Here is a 17,321-nt window from a genome sequence, read left to right on the forward strand (position 1 = left end):
TGGTAAAGAGTTCCCTGGGGTGTCCTTCTGCCTCTGAGGACTGGCTGCTGGTAAAGGGCTCCCTCGGGTTATCCTGGCGCTGGGGAGAGGAAAGGAGCCTTTAGTCCAGCTCTCTGCTGGCTCTGGCCTGCCTTCCATGCCCTTGGTTCAGCCACTATGTCTTGTACTCTAAAAAAAAGTTTCTGGGATCTCTCTTCCTTCCTTGCTGTTTTTTGAGGCCCAAGAGGATCCCTGCTGTTTCCTGTTTTATGTGTTTATACATTGTGTCTAACAATAAAGAAAGAGGAAAAAGTCAACCTGTTGACTGGTGTGTGGGAAGGGCTGAGACATGTATGAACCTTCTCGGACTAAGGACAGATATTACTGCAATTTTCCATAGTGCTGATTCTGTACTCTACCTAGGAGGCCAAATCCATACCAGCAGTTTCAATGATGTGGTAAAGCTTCCAAGCTCTGCCTTGTTCTGTGCTTACTAGGTCCCAGGTCTTCTGGGAACAGGAGCCATAAGCAGAAAGATGGTGCTTTGTCAGTTACAGTCTTTGCTCAAGACACATTACAGGATTCTGTGGCAACACTGACAAGAAAGCACTTAGCTTGCTAGGTGGGAAAGGATCTGATGAACAATACCAGTTTGGTCTTGAAAAATTAGAAGTTTGCCAGGTGAACTGAGGAACCAGTCATAGAGCATGGACAGTTGGGAACTGGAAGATTCCAGATTCCTTGCCCTGGAATATGAATTATCAGGGGCGCCTGGGTGGCTCAGTCGATTGAGCGTCTGACTTCAGCTCAGGTCATGATCTCATGGGTTCGAGCCCCGCCTCGGGCTCTGTGCTGACAGCTCAGAGCCTGGAGCCTGATTCGGATTCTGTGTCTCCCTCTCTCTCTGCCCCTAACCCACTCGCATTCTGTCTCTGTGTCTCTAAAAAATAAATAAACATTAAAAAAATAAAAATAACATTAATTATCTAAATAGTAAAAAGGTATTAAAAGATTTTTAGCCTAAGTGCCACACAACCAAATGCACATTTTAGAAAGACCTCAGGAAGAAGGGGCACCTAGGTGGCTCAGTCGGTTAAATGAAGACCTGACCAGACCTGACCCATCTTCTCACTTGGAATGGCATATTAGTCCCTCATGGGACCAGCCAGGGGAATCCTTATAAGTCATCACCTGCTTCAAACTCTTTTCTTTTTAAAAATTTTAAAATATTTATTTACTTTGAGAGGTACAGAGAGAGAGGGACAGAGAATCCCAAGCAAGCTCCACACTGGCAGCACAGAGCCCGATATGGGGCCCGATCTCACAAACCGTGAGATCATGATCTGAGCCAAAACCAAGAATCAGATGCTTAACAGACTGAGCCATCCAGGTGCCCCTCGAACCCTTTAATAATGTCCCTTTGCACAAAAGATAAATTCTAAATGTCCTGCTGTGGCCTGGTCAGCTCCTTCCTCTATTGGTCCAGTTGGAATGCAGTTTGGGCAAAACACTTAGGAGGTTAAAAGCCTGACTCCTGAGGCCACCTTAAGTGGGTTATTTAACCTCTTTTTGCTATTTGTGAAATGAGGATAATACTGGTATAGAGGTGTTAATATACACACGGTAGTAAGGACAATGTCTAACATTTAATAAGTGCTATATAAGTTCTAGCTAGCTTATCGACCATAGCCAAAGTATGGAAAGAGCCCAAATGCCCACTGACGGATGAATGGATAAAGAAGATGTGGTATATATATACGCAATGGAGTATTACTCGGCAATCAAAAAGAATGAAATCTTGCCATTTGCTACTATGTGGATGGAACTAGAGGGTATTATGCTAAGCGAAATTAGTCAGAGAAAGAAATATCATATGACTTCACTCATATGAGGACTTTAAGACACAGAACAGATGAACATAAGGGAAGGGAGGCAAAAATAATATAAAAACAGGGAGGGGTCAAAACATAAGAGACTCTTAAATATAGAGAACAAACATAGGGTTGCTGGAGGGGCTGTGGGAGGGGGGATGGGCTAAAAGGGTAAGAGGCATTAAGGAAGACACTTGCTGGGCTGAGCACTGGGTGTTAAATGTAGGGGATGAATCACTGGAATCTACTCCTGAAATCATTTTTGCACTATATGCTAACTTGGATGTAAATTAAAAAATAAAATAAGTGCTAGCTAGCTAGCTAAGCACATAAGGACAAAGATTTTTGTTTTATTTAATACTGTATCCATAACGTCTGGAACATATGGTAAGCACACAATTCATATTTTTAAATGAATGAATACACTGCATCTCCTACCGCTCCAACTACACTGACCTTTATTTCTTGAATATACCAGGGCACTTTTTTTTTAAATAACAGCTTTATTGAGATACAATCCACGTACTATAAAAGTCACCCTTTTAAAATTCACATACTATGAATTCAATGGTTTTGGTATATTGATTTAATCGGGCAACCATCACCACTGATTCCAGAACATTTTTTTTTTTTAATGTTTCTTTTTTTTTTTTTTTTTTAACATTTATTTATTTTTGAGACAGAGAGAGACAGAGCATGAACGGGGAGGGTCAGAGAGAGGGAGACACAGAATCTGAAACAGGCTCCAGGCTCTGAGCTGTCCACACAGAGCTGGACGCGGGGCTCAAACTCACGGACCGCGAGATCATGACCTGAGCCGAAGTCGGCCGCTTAACCGACTGAGCCACCCAGGCGCCCCTTAATGTTTCTTTTTGAGAGAGCACGCAGTATGTGCACAAGTGGGGGAGGGACAGACAGCGAGGGAGACAGGATTTGAAGCAGGCTCCACGCTGACAGCAAAGAGCCCGATGCAGGGCTCAAACTCAGAAACGTGAGATCATGACCTGAGCCAAAGTTGGATGCTTAAGCAACTGAACCACCCAGGTGCCCCAATTCAAGAACATTTTCACCCAAAAAGAAACCCAATATGCATTAGCAGTCATCCCCCAATCTCCTCTTCCCCCAGCCCCTGGCAACCACTAATCTACTTTCTCTATGGACTTGCTATTCTGGACATTTCATATAAATGGAATCATACAATATGAGGTCTTAGCATTTAAGATCCATGTTGGGGTGCCTGACTGGCTCAGTTGGTAGAGTATGTGACTGTTGATCGCAGGGTCCTGAGTTCAAGTCCCATGTATGGTGTACAGATTACTTGGAAAAATTAAATCATGAAATAAGATTCATCAAGTCCTCTATAACTTTCTCTCTTCATTTTTGCACTGTCACTTTTAACACATTAAAAAATTTTTTTTAACATTTATTTATTTTTGAGAGACAGTGTGAACAGGGGAGGGGCAGAGAGAGAGGGAGACACAGAATCTGAAGCAGGCTCCAGGCTCTGAGCTGTCAGCAGAGAGCCCATGCGGGGCTCGAACCCACGAACCATGAGATCATGACCTGAGCTGAAGTCGGATGCTTAACCAACTGAGCCACCCAGGTGCCGCCTTTTTTTTTTTTATTTTAATTTAAATCTAAGTTAGGTAACATATAGTGTAATAATAATTTCTCTCCCTGCCCCTCCTGGAATTCTCCCTCCCTCTCTCTCTGCTCCTCGCTCACTTGCGCCCTCCTCCCAGAAATTAAAAAAAAAAAAAAAAAAAGGTGGTGAGAGTTAATGTCTTTGTCTTGTTCCTGATTATTAAGTTTGATTCTACCTATGGGTTTTTATAGATGGTCTTTCTCACGTGGAAGAAGTTCAATTCTGTTTCTAGTTTAAGTATTTTTATCATGAAAGGCATTAGATTTTGTCAAATGCTTTTTTTGTGTGTTTTGAAGTGACCATGTTTTTTTCCCATTTATTTTATTTACTTTTTAAGTTTATTTATTTATTTTGAGAGAGAGAGCACGCACAAGCGGGGGAGGGGCAGAGAGAACGAGAGACAGAATCCCAAGCAGGCCCACTGCCATCAGCACATAGCCCAATATGGGGCAACTTCACAAACTGTGAGATCACGACCTGAGCAGAAATCAAAAGTAGGGTGCTTGGGGCACGTGGGTGGCTCAGCCAGTTAAGCATCAGACTCTTGGTTTTGGCTCCAGTCATGATCTCAGGGTTCATGACCTGAGAGGCCCCAAGTTGGGCCCTGTGCTGGCAGTGCAGAGCCTGCTTGGGATTCTCTCTCTCTCTCTCTCTCTGCCCCTCCCGCATTCAGCTTTGCTCTCTCTCAAAATAAATAAATAAATATTAAAAAAAAAAAAAGTAGGACCTTTACCTGACTGAGACACCCAGGCACCCCTTGATTGTTATTTTTTTAAAGTAAGCTCTACCCCCAACATGGGGCTTGAACTCATAACCCAGAGATCAAGAGTCACATGCTCTACTGACTGAACCAGCCAGGCACCCCAAGCATTGTTACTTTAGAAAGCAGCAGGCTCAGAAAAGTCCTCCCACCGTGTGTTTGTACATGGAGGTGAGATTTTGAGCAGAGACAATGAGAGAATCCCTTCAAAGGGCTGGGATAGGATTGGGAGCAGAGTGTAAAGGACTCCTTTAGGCAATTTACTCCTTTAAATACTGCCCTTTGATCCGTTTCCCCTCCAGCCACCAGCCAGTCTCCTCTCTTATTATTTTTTAAAAATTTCATTGTTGTGGGGAGGGATGCCTGGGTGGCTCAGTCAGTTAAGTGTCCAACTTCAGCTAAGGTCATGATCTCGAGGTTCGTGAGTTCAAGCCCCACATCGGGCTCTGTATTGACAACTCAGAGCCTGGAACCTGCTTTGGATTCTGTCTCCCTTTCTCTCTGCCCTTCACCTGCTTGCTCGCTCGCTCTTTCTCTCAAAAATAAATAAAACATTAAAAATTAAAAAAAAAAAGGTTTTAAAGTTACTAAATCCAAGAATCCCTTTTTAGACCTTTACTAACCTTTACAGTAGCATTAGACCATGATATACTATGCTAGCTTTCTTCCTGTCAGTCTAACTGCTCCTTGTCTCCTCTGCCAGTTTTTCTTTACCTGGCCTTAAATGTTCATATTCCTCAAGCCTTGGACCTAGAACATTTTCCTATTTCTTTATGCTAAGGGTTGGCACATCACAGTATGCTGATTGAGCCCGTGCGCCAAGAGTTGTTACGTTTTAAAATGTTTATAAAAAATCAAAAGCGTAATGGTTCATGAGAGATGAATCTCAGTATCGTAAGTTCTGGAACACTGCCACACACATGGAACACTGCCACACACATTTGTTTACTATTGTCTAGGATTACTCTCACACTACACTAGCGAAGTCGAGTAGTTGTGACACAGACTCTATCTCACAAGCCTAAAGTATTTATTTAGTACATTTTACAAGAAAAGTGTGCTTTATGCTCTCTCCCTAGATGCCATTCATTCTGGAAACTTTAATTACATTTGCATAGTAATGATTCCCAAAGTAACATCTTCTGTCCAAATTTCTTCCATAAGGATGACCAAGACATGAACATCCAGCTGCCCGTCATTCCCACTTAGAGGGCACCAAGATCTCAAAATGAACATGACCAGAACCGCTCCTACCTTAGTTTACCCCATCTCAGTAAAAGGCACCGATTTTCATCCAACTCATCACGTGAGGAATTAGTAATCCTCGACACACACCCCTTTCCCTAACCCCCTCCCTCCAAGTCCAATGTATCACCAAACCCTTCAGAACCAAACCTAAGTCCACCACTCGTTTCCCTCCCTGCTGCCTTCCACCTTTTCCCATCGCAGCTGCGCCCAGCTTCTAAAACGAGTCTTTTCAAAGCGTAAAGCCAGGTGACTCCACCTCGGATGTACCCTAAAGCCCTCAACCTCTAGCGAGCGGCAGCAAACGCGGGTCCAGCGCTGTCCACGAGTTAGGAGCCCAGAGGCCCCTCTCGCAGCGGGAGGTCCGCGGTACTGTCGCAGAAACGTCAGTGACGTCGCACTCAGACTCCGGGATCCTCACAGCGGCGCGCAGAAACCACGTTAAAGGGGCGGGACTGCGTTTTACAAACCGGACCGTGAGGCTTTGCGTTTTCCCTTTCGCAGCCAGCGCCGAGAGTGATGGGTGAGTGTCGCTCTGCTTCGGGGCCCGGGAAGGGGGACGAGCTCGATCCGGCGCCATCCTGCCTCGCAGTCAAGTCAGGAGTGCGGGCGCCCCGACCCCTAGCACGGAGCAGCCACGAGGAGGGTGGTGCTCGGGTTCTGGCCGCCGAGGCCCCCTCCAGGGGCTGTAGGAGCTTGGGGTTGCAGGCATACCAACATGGCTGCCATGGGAAGGAGCCCGGGCTGGGCCGCATGTGGATGATGACACCTTGATAATGCTGTAAACTCCCGAGTGCGCAGTGGGGGAACCAACCTTGGAGAGCTGAGCGTGCGGCCCGTCCGGCGCGGGGGTTTGGGGCTTGCGAGGTGCCGGCCCGAGGCCCAGTGGCTAAAGCTTCCGTCCCCGTTCCGGCATGTAGGCATCTCTCGGGATAACTGGCACAAGCGCCGCAAGACCGGGGGCAAGAGAAAGCCCTACCACAAGAAGCGGAAGTATGAGCTGGGACGCCCCGCTGCCAACACTAAGGTGCGTGCGGGGCGTTCGCGTCCCCCTAGTCTCCGGCGTGGTCTGGCCTCTGCTTGTGGTGGTTGAATCTTTGCAGGGCTCTGTGATCTGTCTAGGGGATTGGGCGGCCTCCTCACCTTTACCTGTTGGTTGAGACTAAAGAGATTGCATGGAGACAGATGCTGTGTACTAGGACTTAAAGGGCACTTGGAGGGGATGGGCTCCTCAAATGATAGTCAGACACCTAGTATTTTTGTTGAATAGAAACTTAGTTTTCAGTGTTTGGAGTTAGGTTTTTCCTCTTGGAGGTAACTAGAGTGATGAAAAAGTATCCTTAGGCGTGGTTGTGGCCGTCTTGGTCACCTGTGTGCCACTTGCCAATGCTAGGACTTGTCATAGTTACACTGACTGTGTTGCCTCCGTCCAGCCTGGGTACCCTTCCCTTTGTTGTCTTGCTCTCTTGGATAACCTAGTTCCTGTCTCCTTGTGTTTTCCAGATTGGCCCCCGCCGTATACACACAGTCCGGGTTCGGGGAGGCAATAAGAAGTACCGTGCCTTGAGGCTGGACGTGGGGAACTTCTCCTGGGGCTCTGAGTGTGAGTGAGGCCCTCTAGGAGTGGGTGGGAACTCAATCCCTAAAATTTCCTAAGCTTCAGTAGGTACTTTTTAACAGGAAGTCCTTGGCCTCCATCAAGATACTGAAGTTTCTCTTTGTTTGAAAGATCTTAAGGTTGTGGTAGCTGGAGAATTCCCTCTATCCTGTTTTGTCTCTTAAGTCCTATAGCCTCAGGGATTGGGGCTGAATCTAGACCTTATTTATATGTGGTTGCCAGCCATCTCTGGAAAGGTGGCTTTGTGGAAGATGAGCTGACACCCTGTGGCTGGGTAACGGCTTAGAGTTCCCTTTTCCTTAGGCACTATGGGGTAGGATGTGCAGGGAACAACAAAGCCAGTTGTTTACAGGACTTGATTCTGAATTTCTCCTGTGAGCAGGTTGTACGCGCAAAACAAGGATTATTGATGTTGTCTACAATGCATCCAACAACGAACTGGTCCGCACCAAGACCTTGGTGAAGAACTGTATCGTGCTCATTGACAGCACACCGTACCGGCAGTGGTACGAGTCCCACTATGCACTGCCCCTGGGCCGCAAGAAGGGGGCCAAGCTGGTGCGTTTTTGGGGTGCCAACTTCCCTGTTGGGCGGGGGAGGCCAGCCTCATTGCAGCCTTCTTATGATGAAAACTGCGTCCAGTTCTGCTGCTGAAGGGAAAGAGATGAAAGCTTTTAGTGCTGAGGAAGGCAGCAGGGATTGGGATGTACTGGGCCCAAAGCTGTGAGGACATTCCTTCCTTGAGTCAGTGTTTGGGGAGCTCCAGCTAAGTCATCTGTCTCCTTTATTTAGACTCCCGAGGAGGAAGAGATTTTAAACAAAAAACGATCAAAGAAAATTCAGAAGAAATATGATGAGAGGAAAAAGAATGCCAAAATAAGCAGTCTTCTGGAGGAGCAGTTCCAGCAGGGCAAACTTCTTGGTGAGATAGCTGTTGCCTCGGGGGAGGGGGTGTCCGGATAACTGTATATCCTCTGCATTTTATTCTTGCCTCTTTTGTTCTTTTTACTGGCCAGCCTTGTGGTAGAGGCTTCACCAGGAGAGTTAAATGATAACAGAATGCAAGCAAAACTCAGAACATGTGGTCATCCCATTAGTATGAAGCTCAAATGGGAAATAGTGGGCAGGAGTCCGTAGGCCTAAGCTTGCCCTCTGCCTCTAACTCCCAGAAGTATTTTGAGAAGTCCATGCATGTGTGGGCTGAGGGGGCTGTCTCAGTGATGAAAACTTTGTCCAGTTCTGCTACTGACTTCTAAGTGACGGTGAAGTCTTATCTGAGGAGACAGTGGGCTTCAAGCTTGCCCTCACCACCACCACCACCACCCCCCCCCCCCCCAGGATACCTAAACCAACATGGACTTCTAAGGCAATACCTAGGTTTGGATAGGGCCACATTGTCATTTTGCTAATGAATGCATACTCTCTTGCAGCATGCATCGCTTCAAGACCAGGCCAGTGTGGCCGAGCAGATGGCTATGTACTGGAGGGCAAGGAGCTAGAGTTCTATCTGAGGAAAATCAAAGCCCGGAAAGGCAAATAAATCTTCTTCCTTCCTATCTTCGGTCATGTAATAAAAGGTGTTTATTCTGCCCTGTATTCATGTGTGAATATCTGATTGCTTGGGAAACCGTAGAGTGTCCCAGCTCACTCTGCCTGAAGGCCAGCCTTAGGTGTGGGCTATGTCTGTAAGGGGGAGCATTTCTCACCCCCAAAGGCTAGTGTTTAGTGGGAACAGGGATGTGGCATGCAGGGCAAGCAGAAACTGTGTAAGGGAGGTATCTCAGCACTGGGCCCCCAATATTACTGTGTTGACCATGACTGGTACCTGAAGCCATGCTGCCTCTGTAAATTTGGCCTTTTAGAGGTCCTGTACCCTTTCCCTATGTGCACCTTGGTCTTAAGGTTTTAGCTTGGAAGTTTTCGGCCTGGGTTTGTGAATAGCCTATAAACCTGGAAATTGTATTCCAAATTTCTTTTGTACATTGTTGAGGAAGTTGAGCACACTTACGTGTCTGTATCTTTCAGTTTTTTAATGTCTTTCTGAAGTTAATTTTCTTTTGAAACCTAATCCCCCTTCCCCTCTTACCAAAGTGTGCAAGATAACCAGTGGTTTCTGCATTGCTAAATCTGCAAAGTTCAGTTCGTTGTCTCCAGCTTAGCTGTACATTGTCTATTGTAGGTATTGAATGTGGTTTATGATGCATTTTTTTAATGTTTATTTTGAGAGCAGAGGAGGGGCAGAGAGAATCCCAGGCAGGCTCCATGCTCAGTGCAGACCTGACTCAGGGCTCGATCTCATGACCACCAAGGTCACCTGAGCCTATATCAAGAGTTGGGCACTCAATGGACTCAAGCCACCCCGGTGCCCCATATGATGCATTTTTCTAACTTTAACCCAAACCTACTTAACACCTGCATTTGTATATCATAATTGGACTCTCAAAGGTGAACATGTTAAAAATGGATAACATTCTTCAGCTTTTCCTTTTCAAATAGTTTCTCAGCTATTTGATTATAGCAAACAGTTGTCTTTATACAGCTGCTTAAATCAAAATCTTGGGTCATCTGACCCTTATATGCTAACATCTAATAATCCCAGGTCTTAATTGCTTCAACCTTTAAAACCATCCACCTTCCAGTCACTTTTTTATAAGTAGCACTCAATGCTTCTGTTGTCCCCAACACAATCCTAGCAATGTTGATAAGTTTTTTTGTTGTTGTTGTTGTTTTTTTTTTTAATTTTTTAAGGTCTATTTACTTTTGAGAGAGAGTGTGAGCAGGGGAGGGACAGAGAGAGGGAGACACAGAATCTGAAGCAGGCTCCAGGCTCTGAGCTATCCTGTCAGTGCAGAGCCCGATGTGGGGCTCGAACTCCTGAGCCGTGAAATCATGACCTGAGCTGAAGTCGGATGCTCAACGGACTGAGCCACCCAGGTGCCCCTGTTGATCAGTTTTAAGATCAGGTTTTTGGGGCATCTGAGTGGTTCAGTCAGTTAAGGGTCCCGACTCTTGGTTTCAGCTCAGGTCATGATCTTGCAGCCTCATGGGTTCAAGTCCTGCACTGGGGTCTGTGCTGGCAGTGCAGACCCTGCTTGGGATTCTTTCTGCCCCTCCCCCACTCATGCTCTCTCTCTCTCAAAATAAATAAACGTTAAAAAAAAACAGTTTTTGGGGGCCACCTGGGTGGTTCAGTCAGTTCATGAGATCAAGACATATGTAGGGCTCTGCGCAGAGCTAGCATAGGATTCTCATTCTGCTCATCCCTCGTGCATGCAGTCTGAACTTTTTATTTCTTTTGAGAAAGACTGTGAGCAGTAGAGGAGCAGAGAGGGAGAGAGCATCCAAGCAGGCTCTGCTGTTAGCTCAGAGCCTGACGACATAGGGCTCAAACTCAACAAATCTTGAGATCATGACCAGAGCCAAAATTAAGAGTAGGATGCTGAACCAACTGAGCCACCCAGGCACCCCCTCTCAAACTTAAAATATATCAGGTTTTTGACAGGGCAACTTACCATCTCAAAAGCCTAACCAAACACTATGGAACTCTACATGACCTGCTCCCTTTTTCTATAGTGCCTATGATCCTGGCCTTACTGAGTAAATAATGTATGTTCATTTGCTATTCTTTTGTTGGAAACAATTTATTTCAAATACCCACATGGCTTACTCCTCTGGTCTTACTTAGACCGTCGTTTTTTTTCCTCTCTGATCACAGTTTGGTTTTTTTTTAATGTTTATTTTTGAGACAGAGAGACAGCACGAACGGGGGAGGGTCAGAGAGAGGGAGACAGAATCTGAAACAGGCTCCAGGCTCTGAGCTGTCAGCACAGAGCCCGACACGGGGCTCGAACCCACGGACCGCGAGATCATGACCTGAGCTGAAGTCGGCCGCTCAACTGACTGAGCCACCCAGGCGCCCTGATCAGTTTTTTAAGTTAGTCCCTTCAATGCTGTATCTTTTCCTCCTTTTTCTCCTTATCCCTTAGTTGGGCATAAATTTTGCTCATTTTGTCTTGTCCTACTAGAATGTAATTCCGGGTAACAGGTATGTTTGTATCCTGCTCTGTCTCCAGTACCTGGAAGTACAGGACAACATAGCAAGCACTCCAGTGTGCTAAATTAATTTTTTATTAAAAATTTTTTTTAATGTTTATTTTTGAGACAATGCGAGAGACCCGAGTGCAAGCAGCGGAGGGGCAGACAGGGAGACACAGAATCCGAAGCAGGCTCCAGGCTCTGAGCTGTCAGCCCAGAGCCCGATGTAGGGCTCAAACTCACGAACCGTGAGATCATGACCTGAGCCGAAGTCGGACTCAACCGACTGAGCCACTCAGGCGCCCCTAAATTAATTTCTTAAAAAACAAGATTTTATCGAAGTTGAAGTTGATGGAAAGTGTAAGTATGTAACTTTTAAGAGTTAAAGAAGTGAATACCCAACTGGTTCATTAGCTTGGCAAAATTGCAGACTTCTGTGAAGAGACAATAGGGAAAGATGACAGCCACCACTTTTGAGTACAAAAACTTCAGGACACAGATCAACCCAACCTTCTGACACCTTACCGTTGCTCTGGGGAGGCCTGTGCCCCACCTTTCCATCCAGTGATTATCTTAATGCAACACCTTAATTTTAGCTATTGTTGACTGAGAGGTAGGAGTCAGGAGTTGGTATGGGTCAGCAAAGCCACACTAAACACTTTGCCTTTATTTCCTAATTTGAGTTCCAAAAAACTATACTTCCCCTTCTACTTATAATTTATGAATAGAATCTTTTTTAAAAAGTCTTGGATCCAGGCAGTATTCATGTTCACAGCCTTCAGATGACCATTCTTGCTCTGAGCAAGGCTACTTCCTATTAACCCTGTGAAAAAGCCTTAAATACCTTACGGGTGAATGGCTGTCCTGGGGGTGCTATTGTCTCCATACATTTGGAGACCTATGCTTAGGTATCCAGTAACCTATGGTCACCCAGCAGTATGAAAGTAGCAAAACCAGCATTATCTAGTCAGTCAATGCCAGAGCATGCACTCAACCTCTATACTCTTGTTTCTGCCCTCCTTTGACTTCTGTCCTCTGTAATTCTTTGATCTTAAGATTCAGTTTTAGCATTCACCAAGTTCTTTAATGGAGGCTGAATTTATAGGCCAGGAATCTTAGAGGAGCTCAGTTCAGGCAACTCCATCTAGTGTTGTCTGAGTCTGATTTCCCCCCAGCACTGTAGGCCCACCACAGAGATGGAACCCCAGCTTCACCCCTTACATCGTCTCTTCTGTTGGTTGGTGGGTACAGAGAAGGATGTGGTACTCAGAAGTTCAAATGCCCAAGGTCTAGGCTGGGTGGTGTAAGACTGCCTTCACATATGAGTTCAATCAGCCTCCAGTACAGATTCCCAAGCCCTTCCATATCATCTTTACCTCACTATCCCACTGCACAGCAGGCCAATTTAGTTTTAAGCAACCATAACTGCACAATGATTATATTCTCATTGTAAACAAAAACAAAGAATATTATAGGAAAAGCAAAAGTCCCCCAGCACACACACTTTGATCCCTCTTCAGAGTAAGATCATCAAGATAAGGTATACCCTCAATATCTCTTTATGTCTCACACAAATTGTAATGTTTGGACCAGCAGCAGCAACAGCACCTGGGAATTTACTAGAAATGCAACTTCTTGGGTTCCGTCCCAGATCTAATGAATCAGAAATGCTGGAAGGGACACCCATAACTGTTCGGAACAGGCCCGTCAGTGACGCTGATGCTCCCTCAAGTTTGAGAACAGGCCCAGCTCCCCGGGAAATTAACAGTGCACCTGGGTTCTTGTCCTCTAGGCCTCGCACGTGTATCCTAGCTACATCGTCCCCAAGCAAGCCATCCTACCTTCTCCCGCCAAAGCGGACGCATTCCTAGCCCTGACACTGGCCCCGCCAACGCTCTGGCTCAGGGCACACAGCAAGTGTTCCTATGGCGTCCGAGGGCAGGACCAGCGCCGTCTGGAGGGCAGCAGGGGGCGGAAAGCGAGCAGAGGCAGGCTTGGGGGAGGCAGGCAAGAGGGCCCGGCCCTGGCAGCCTTTTCTCAGGGCTCCCCGGCCTCGTCCCCTGACCCCACCGACGCCTCCTCAATGCGGTCCGCGGCCTCGGGGTCGCCGCCCTCCTCTGCTCGCAAGCGCAGTAGATGAGGGGTCCGGGGGGCTCCGCGTACGCGGCCAAAGGTCCGGAGGCTGATCGCCGGCGAGGGTGCTCCTGCGGCAAACAAGTGGCCGAGCAACGGGGTCTGCGCGGCGGGGAGCGGCCTAGCGGACCCTGGGGACGTGTCCACCTGCACGTTCTGCTCGGGGTCGTCGCCCACGCTGCGGACGGGAGGGAGGTCTGAGCGATCTTGGCGCCGAGCGGCCCTGGGACTGACTCTCCCGAGAGGGCGGGGAACAGGAAGGACCGATCCATTGGCGCCCCAGAGTGGGGGCGCGGACCTGGGGCCCGCGTGCCAGCTCAACCCCTGCCTCCACCAGCTTGGGTCACTCACCGAAGGTTGAAGGTGGAGCCCAGGAAGGAAGGCCGCAGAGCCTCTGCTGCCGTGGCCACCGTGTAAGGCGGCTGCGCTGAGTCTTCGTCCCAGTACAGGTCCTTCTCCACGGGAGGCAGGTTCTGGTACATGTCGTCTACGGAGAGCAGGGACACCTGAGGCAGGCAGCAAGTCATAAGGATCCTCCTGTCCTCTCCACACTTAGGCGGAGAGCTGGCAAGGAGGGGAGCACAGGGAGTTGCCCCCGGACCCGGCGCACCTGTAAGTTGCGGTCTATGAGCTGGTTAGTCTCAAAGTCATCATCATCCTCCCCAAAGGGGTTGATAATCTGTTCGGCCACCTGCAGGTTGTAAGACAGTGTTTTCAGGGCTCAGAGCCCCATTCTCCATCCCCAAAGTTGAGGTGGACCCACATGTCTACAGAACAAGCTGGTATGAACACGCTATGTGCCCACCTTGAGCCAGCCAGCATAGAAGAAGAACTGCAGCAGAGTGGTGAGAGGCACATACATGTCCAGGTCCCCCAGAGTAGACGCTGGCCCCTGGCCTGGCTCTAATGGCTCCCGAGGTTTGGCAGGCCCTGCCTCTGGCTCCACAAACTGGCGGCCGACCAGGGAGAGGGCAAAGTAGGAGTATACCGCTATGGTCACCACCTGGAGAAGGAAGCCGGGCCGAGTAAGACAGGGAAAAATTCCCTCCCCACCCCTGAGGGCCAGTGAGGGACTCTGACAAGGAACTAAATGTGTAGCAAGGTGTGGCAGCATCAGAGGGGATGGGGTCCTATTAGTGGGGGTCCGGGGATGCTTTGAGGATGAGCCCTTAGTTGTTCAGTGTCTCACTGGACTGAACTGCCCCAGCGCAGGTGCCATCTCTAGTTCTCAATGTCACACACAGCACAGGACATGCAGTAGGCACTGGGACTGGGGAGGTGAGAGGCAGTTACTTGGGTGTAGACGAGAGGTATGCTGATCCAGTCATAGTGGAATAGCATGCTGCACTTGGCCCGGTACTTGTTCAGCTCCTGGTGGAAGAGCAAGAAGAGGAAGTCAGTGGAGGTGAGGAAGGAAGAATGGGGAAAGAACTGGGAGCCCAACACAAACCAGGCCTAGAGGCCCAGTTGGCTGTTGGAGGTGTTACCAATGTGGGAGTGCTTGTGATGGGAAGCAGTTTAGCAATGTAGTTCCAAGCATGGACCCAGAATGTATGAGTCCCAGCTCCACTAACTATCTGTGTGATTTCGGCAAGTTTCTTTTCCACTCTGCCTCAGTTTTCTCACCTGTGAAAGAGGGATGCCGATAATGTCTCAAGGGTTGTTGTGATGGCTAATGAGTTAATGTACGTACAGTGCTTCCAACAGTGTGCAGTACAAAGTTGGCAGCATCTAAGTGCTCATTACTAAAATTATTGTTCTGGTTTGCAAAGCTAGGAGGAGGAGGATAAATGGGCCTGGTCTGAGCAGACTCACTTCCAGGAGCAGGCAGAGAGCAATGTCATCACGGATTCTCCCATCCCTCCGGGCCTGGGCCGCCAGGTTAGTAAACCAGACACATGGGATCCAGTACTTGTTGAAGTCGGATTTCAGGCTCTCAAACTTTTTCCTCTCTTCCTGGGACATGAAACCTGAGGGGATAAAGTGAGTGGGGCGCAGACTCAGCCCCTGTGCCTAGGACTTGCCCCTTGGGGGTCAGACCTCTCCTCCTAGGAGGCCCACCTTCGGGGTCTGGTGGGCTGTGCCAGGGCTCCCCAGCATGGCACCTGCATCGGCCCGGCCGAGCCCCAGGGGCCCCTGTCCGCACCTGCATCCACCACGTGCTCCATAGTGGGGAAACGCTTGAGCACGCGGGTGCTGACTGAGCGCAGCACCAGCACAGACGCCAGGTTGGCATAGCGGATGAGGGTACGGCGCAGCAGGCGGCCATGCTGGTCTACACCGTGCACGCTGGCCGAGATGACGCACATCAGCTGGTCTGGCAGCGGGATGCTTGTATACTGGGCCCACCAGCGGTTCACCACCAGGGTCACGTAGAAACCTGGTCAGCCGCCCCAGAAGTGGGGACAGGAAGGGAAGAGGGAGCGTCTGGCAGTTAGCGTGCCCTGCCCCCCAGCTGGAGCGCCTGGTCCAGGCTAGGTTGAACTGAAGCAGGGGGAAGGACACATCCGGCTCCAGTGTCCTGCCTTGATGTCAGGGGAAGTGCCTCTTCCTAAAGCCTCTTCCTTGCTAAGCCAGGCCCGGAGGATGGAGGAGTGCAAACCTCTGGTAGAGAAGTGGTGGCTCAAGGCCACTAGTAGTAGTTAACTCTGAGCCCCTCTTCCCATGAAGGTGGGAAGGGGATGTCACCTCTCTGCAGCTCCCCTCCCCCCAGAGCGGGGGTTTGAAGCCAGCAGGTGTTTTGTCCCTTGTTTGCGGAGTGAGGGTCCAGCAAGTGATAGGCAGGGTCTAGCCCTCTGGAAATCCTGGACCCAGGATACAACTCCCATGTCTGCTGAGCCTGCTCTGGTTAACCTCTAGGCTGTGCTGTTGGGGTAATTCTGACTCTCAGCGCTATCGACTCAACCCAAAGGTCAGGGAAGATGGTAAGAAGGATACCAGGGAGAACTAGAGGGAGCCTTACCCAGTACAAAGGATAAGGGGATGAGATCTGCCGAACGATTACAGTATCGGGCCACCTGAGCATATACATGCCTCTGCTCCTGGGTCAGCAGCAACCTGGGTAAGGTCAGTTGTAAGCCTGGGTTAGAGGGAAGTGGGCAGCCCTGTCCCCCACAGGCCAGCCCTGAGACCTCACCCTCACCGGTAAGTGATGCTGAGCAGAGCATACAGGGCGATGAAGAGGAGGAACTCTTTGTAGAGGAGCTTGTAGATGCTTCCCCTCCAACGGAGAAGCAAGCCAGAGAAGCCTCCGAAGCGAGCCTCCGCCACTTTGAGGGTGTATGAAACCGTCATGGTGCTGGGGGCCTGAGCAGGAGGTCACAAGAGCTGCCCCCAGAGTGTCCCTCTTTCCCAGCAAACCTTCTCCTTAGCTTTCCTTCTTATCACCAAGCTTCGTTCCCCGGGCAACCTCCCTTCAATTCTGGTCACATACATCTAGCCTTCACCCTGTGTCAGTAGTCATGGGGGAGGAAGCTGCAGAGCAGACAGAGCACATCCCCATCCCCTCCAGAACTCAGTGTACATGGGTCAAGCCAGGATGGCATGGGCCTAGGGGAGCTGAGATCTATAACCTCTCTTGCAAGAGGCTTCCCCGGGATCCTCTTCCACTTGCAGGGCTAAAAGTAACCAGATCATAAACTGCTAAGGACAGGAGATCCAACTCTAGCCTAGACCCACAACTATCCCTTGGGGTCTTGTTGATAGCTGGTCTCCCGAGGCCCAGGGTACTGTCACCCCCCACTCCACACCTGCCTACCTGCTCTGAGCAGCAGCATGTGTTGAGGAAGGAGAACTGGGCTAGCCCCCACATGAAACACACTTAAATATCTGCCGGGCCCATAAAGCTTAACTGGACTGTGGTTATCATTGATGGATTGAGGCTGTCACCCAGCTTCTCCTGGTCCTGGGAACTAGATTTGTCTCCCTACTCCTGCAGGGCTGGGCTGGCCTTTGGGTGGCAGAAATGCCATCTGCACTGACCCCACAGCACACACAAATAACACCATGTCCTTGAAACCAGGATGACAGGGATTA

General features: G+C 48.9%; 2 protein-coding genes and 4 non-coding genes across 6 annotated transcripts; 5 read left to right on the plus strand and 1 right to left on the minus strand.

Annotated features, from left to right (window-relative positions):
• The first annotated feature begins 5,922 nt into the window (after positions 1-5,922).
• On the plus strand, positions 5,923-8,714 carry RPS8 (ribosomal protein S8). Its single transcript, XM_042952818.1, has 6 exons — positions 5,923-6,023; positions 6,421-6,527; positions 7,004-7,103; positions 7,501-7,676; positions 7,911-8,040; positions 8,549-8,714. The coding sequence occupies exons 1-6, from the start codon at positions 6,020-6,022 to the stop codon at positions 8,656-8,658; spliced, it is 627 nt and encodes a 208-aa protein (XP_042808752.1). The 5' UTR covers positions 5,923-6,019; the 3' UTR covers positions 8,659-8,714.
• LOC122229041 lies at positions 6,255-6,334 on the plus strand. Its single transcript, XR_006206903.1, has one exon. It is a non-coding gene; the product is annotated as a small nucleolar RNA SNORD55/SNORD39 (small nucleolar RNA).
• Positions 6,817-6,920, plus strand: LOC122229051. The gene has a single exon (XR_006206913.1). It is a non-coding gene; the product is annotated as a small nucleolar RNA SNORD46 (small nucleolar RNA).
• Positions 7,737-7,806, plus strand: LOC122229049. Its single transcript, XR_006206911.1, has one exon. It is a non-coding gene; the product is annotated as a small nucleolar RNA SNORD38 (small nucleolar RNA).
• On the plus strand, positions 8,331-8,401 carry LOC122229048. Its single transcript, XR_006206910.1, has one exon. It is a non-coding gene; the product is annotated as a small nucleolar RNA SNORD38 (small nucleolar RNA).
• A 4,476-nt stretch (positions 8,715-13,190) lies between the features above and the next one.
• On the minus strand, positions 13,191-16,580 carry BEST4 (bestrophin 4). Its single transcript, XM_042952342.1, has 9 exons — positions 16,429-16,580; positions 16,249-16,343; positions 15,433-15,666; positions 15,102-15,256; positions 14,580-14,657; positions 14,092-14,289; positions 13,897-13,977; positions 13,638-13,792; positions 13,191-13,464 (listed from the first exon to the last, which is right to left on the minus strand). Exons 1-9 carry the CDS (start codon positions 16,578-16,580, stop codon positions 13,191-13,193), a joined length of 1,422 nt encoding a protein of 473 aa, XP_042808276.1.
• Positions 16,581-17,321: the final 741 nt, after the last annotated feature.

Source organism: Panthera leo, chromosome C1, assembly GCF_018350215.1.
Source record: "Panthera leo isolate Ple1 chromosome C1, P.leo_Ple1_pat1.1, whole genome shotgun sequence".
NCBI lineage: Eukaryota > Metazoa > Chordata > Mammalia > Carnivora > Felidae > Panthera > Panthera leo.

Excerpts from the sequence above, each read along its gene's own strand:
- BEST4 (XM_042952342.1), bottom strand. The coding sequence starts at position 16,580 with ATGACGGTTTCATACACCCTCAAAGTGGCGGAGGCTCGCTTCGGAGGC. Across the intron at positions 15,667-16,248 it reads CCCCTTATCCTTTGTACTGG|GTTTCTACGTGACCCTGGTG; the intron begins GTAAGGCTCCCT and ends GCGGCTGACCAG. Across the intron at positions 13,793-13,896 it reads TCATAGACCGCAACTTACAG|GTGTCCCTGCTCTCCGTAGA; the intron begins GTGCGCCGGGTC and ends TGCCTGCCTCAG.
- RPS8 (XM_042952818.1), top strand. Across the intron at positions 6,528-7,003 it reads GCCCCGCTGCCAACACTAAG|ATTGGCCCCCGCCGTATACA; the intron begins GTGCGTGCGGGG and ends TGTGTTTTCCAG. Across the intron at positions 8,041-8,548 it reads CCAGCAGGGCAAACTTCTTG|CATGCATCGCTTCAAGACCA; the intron begins GTGAGATAGCTG and ends ACTCTCTTGCAG.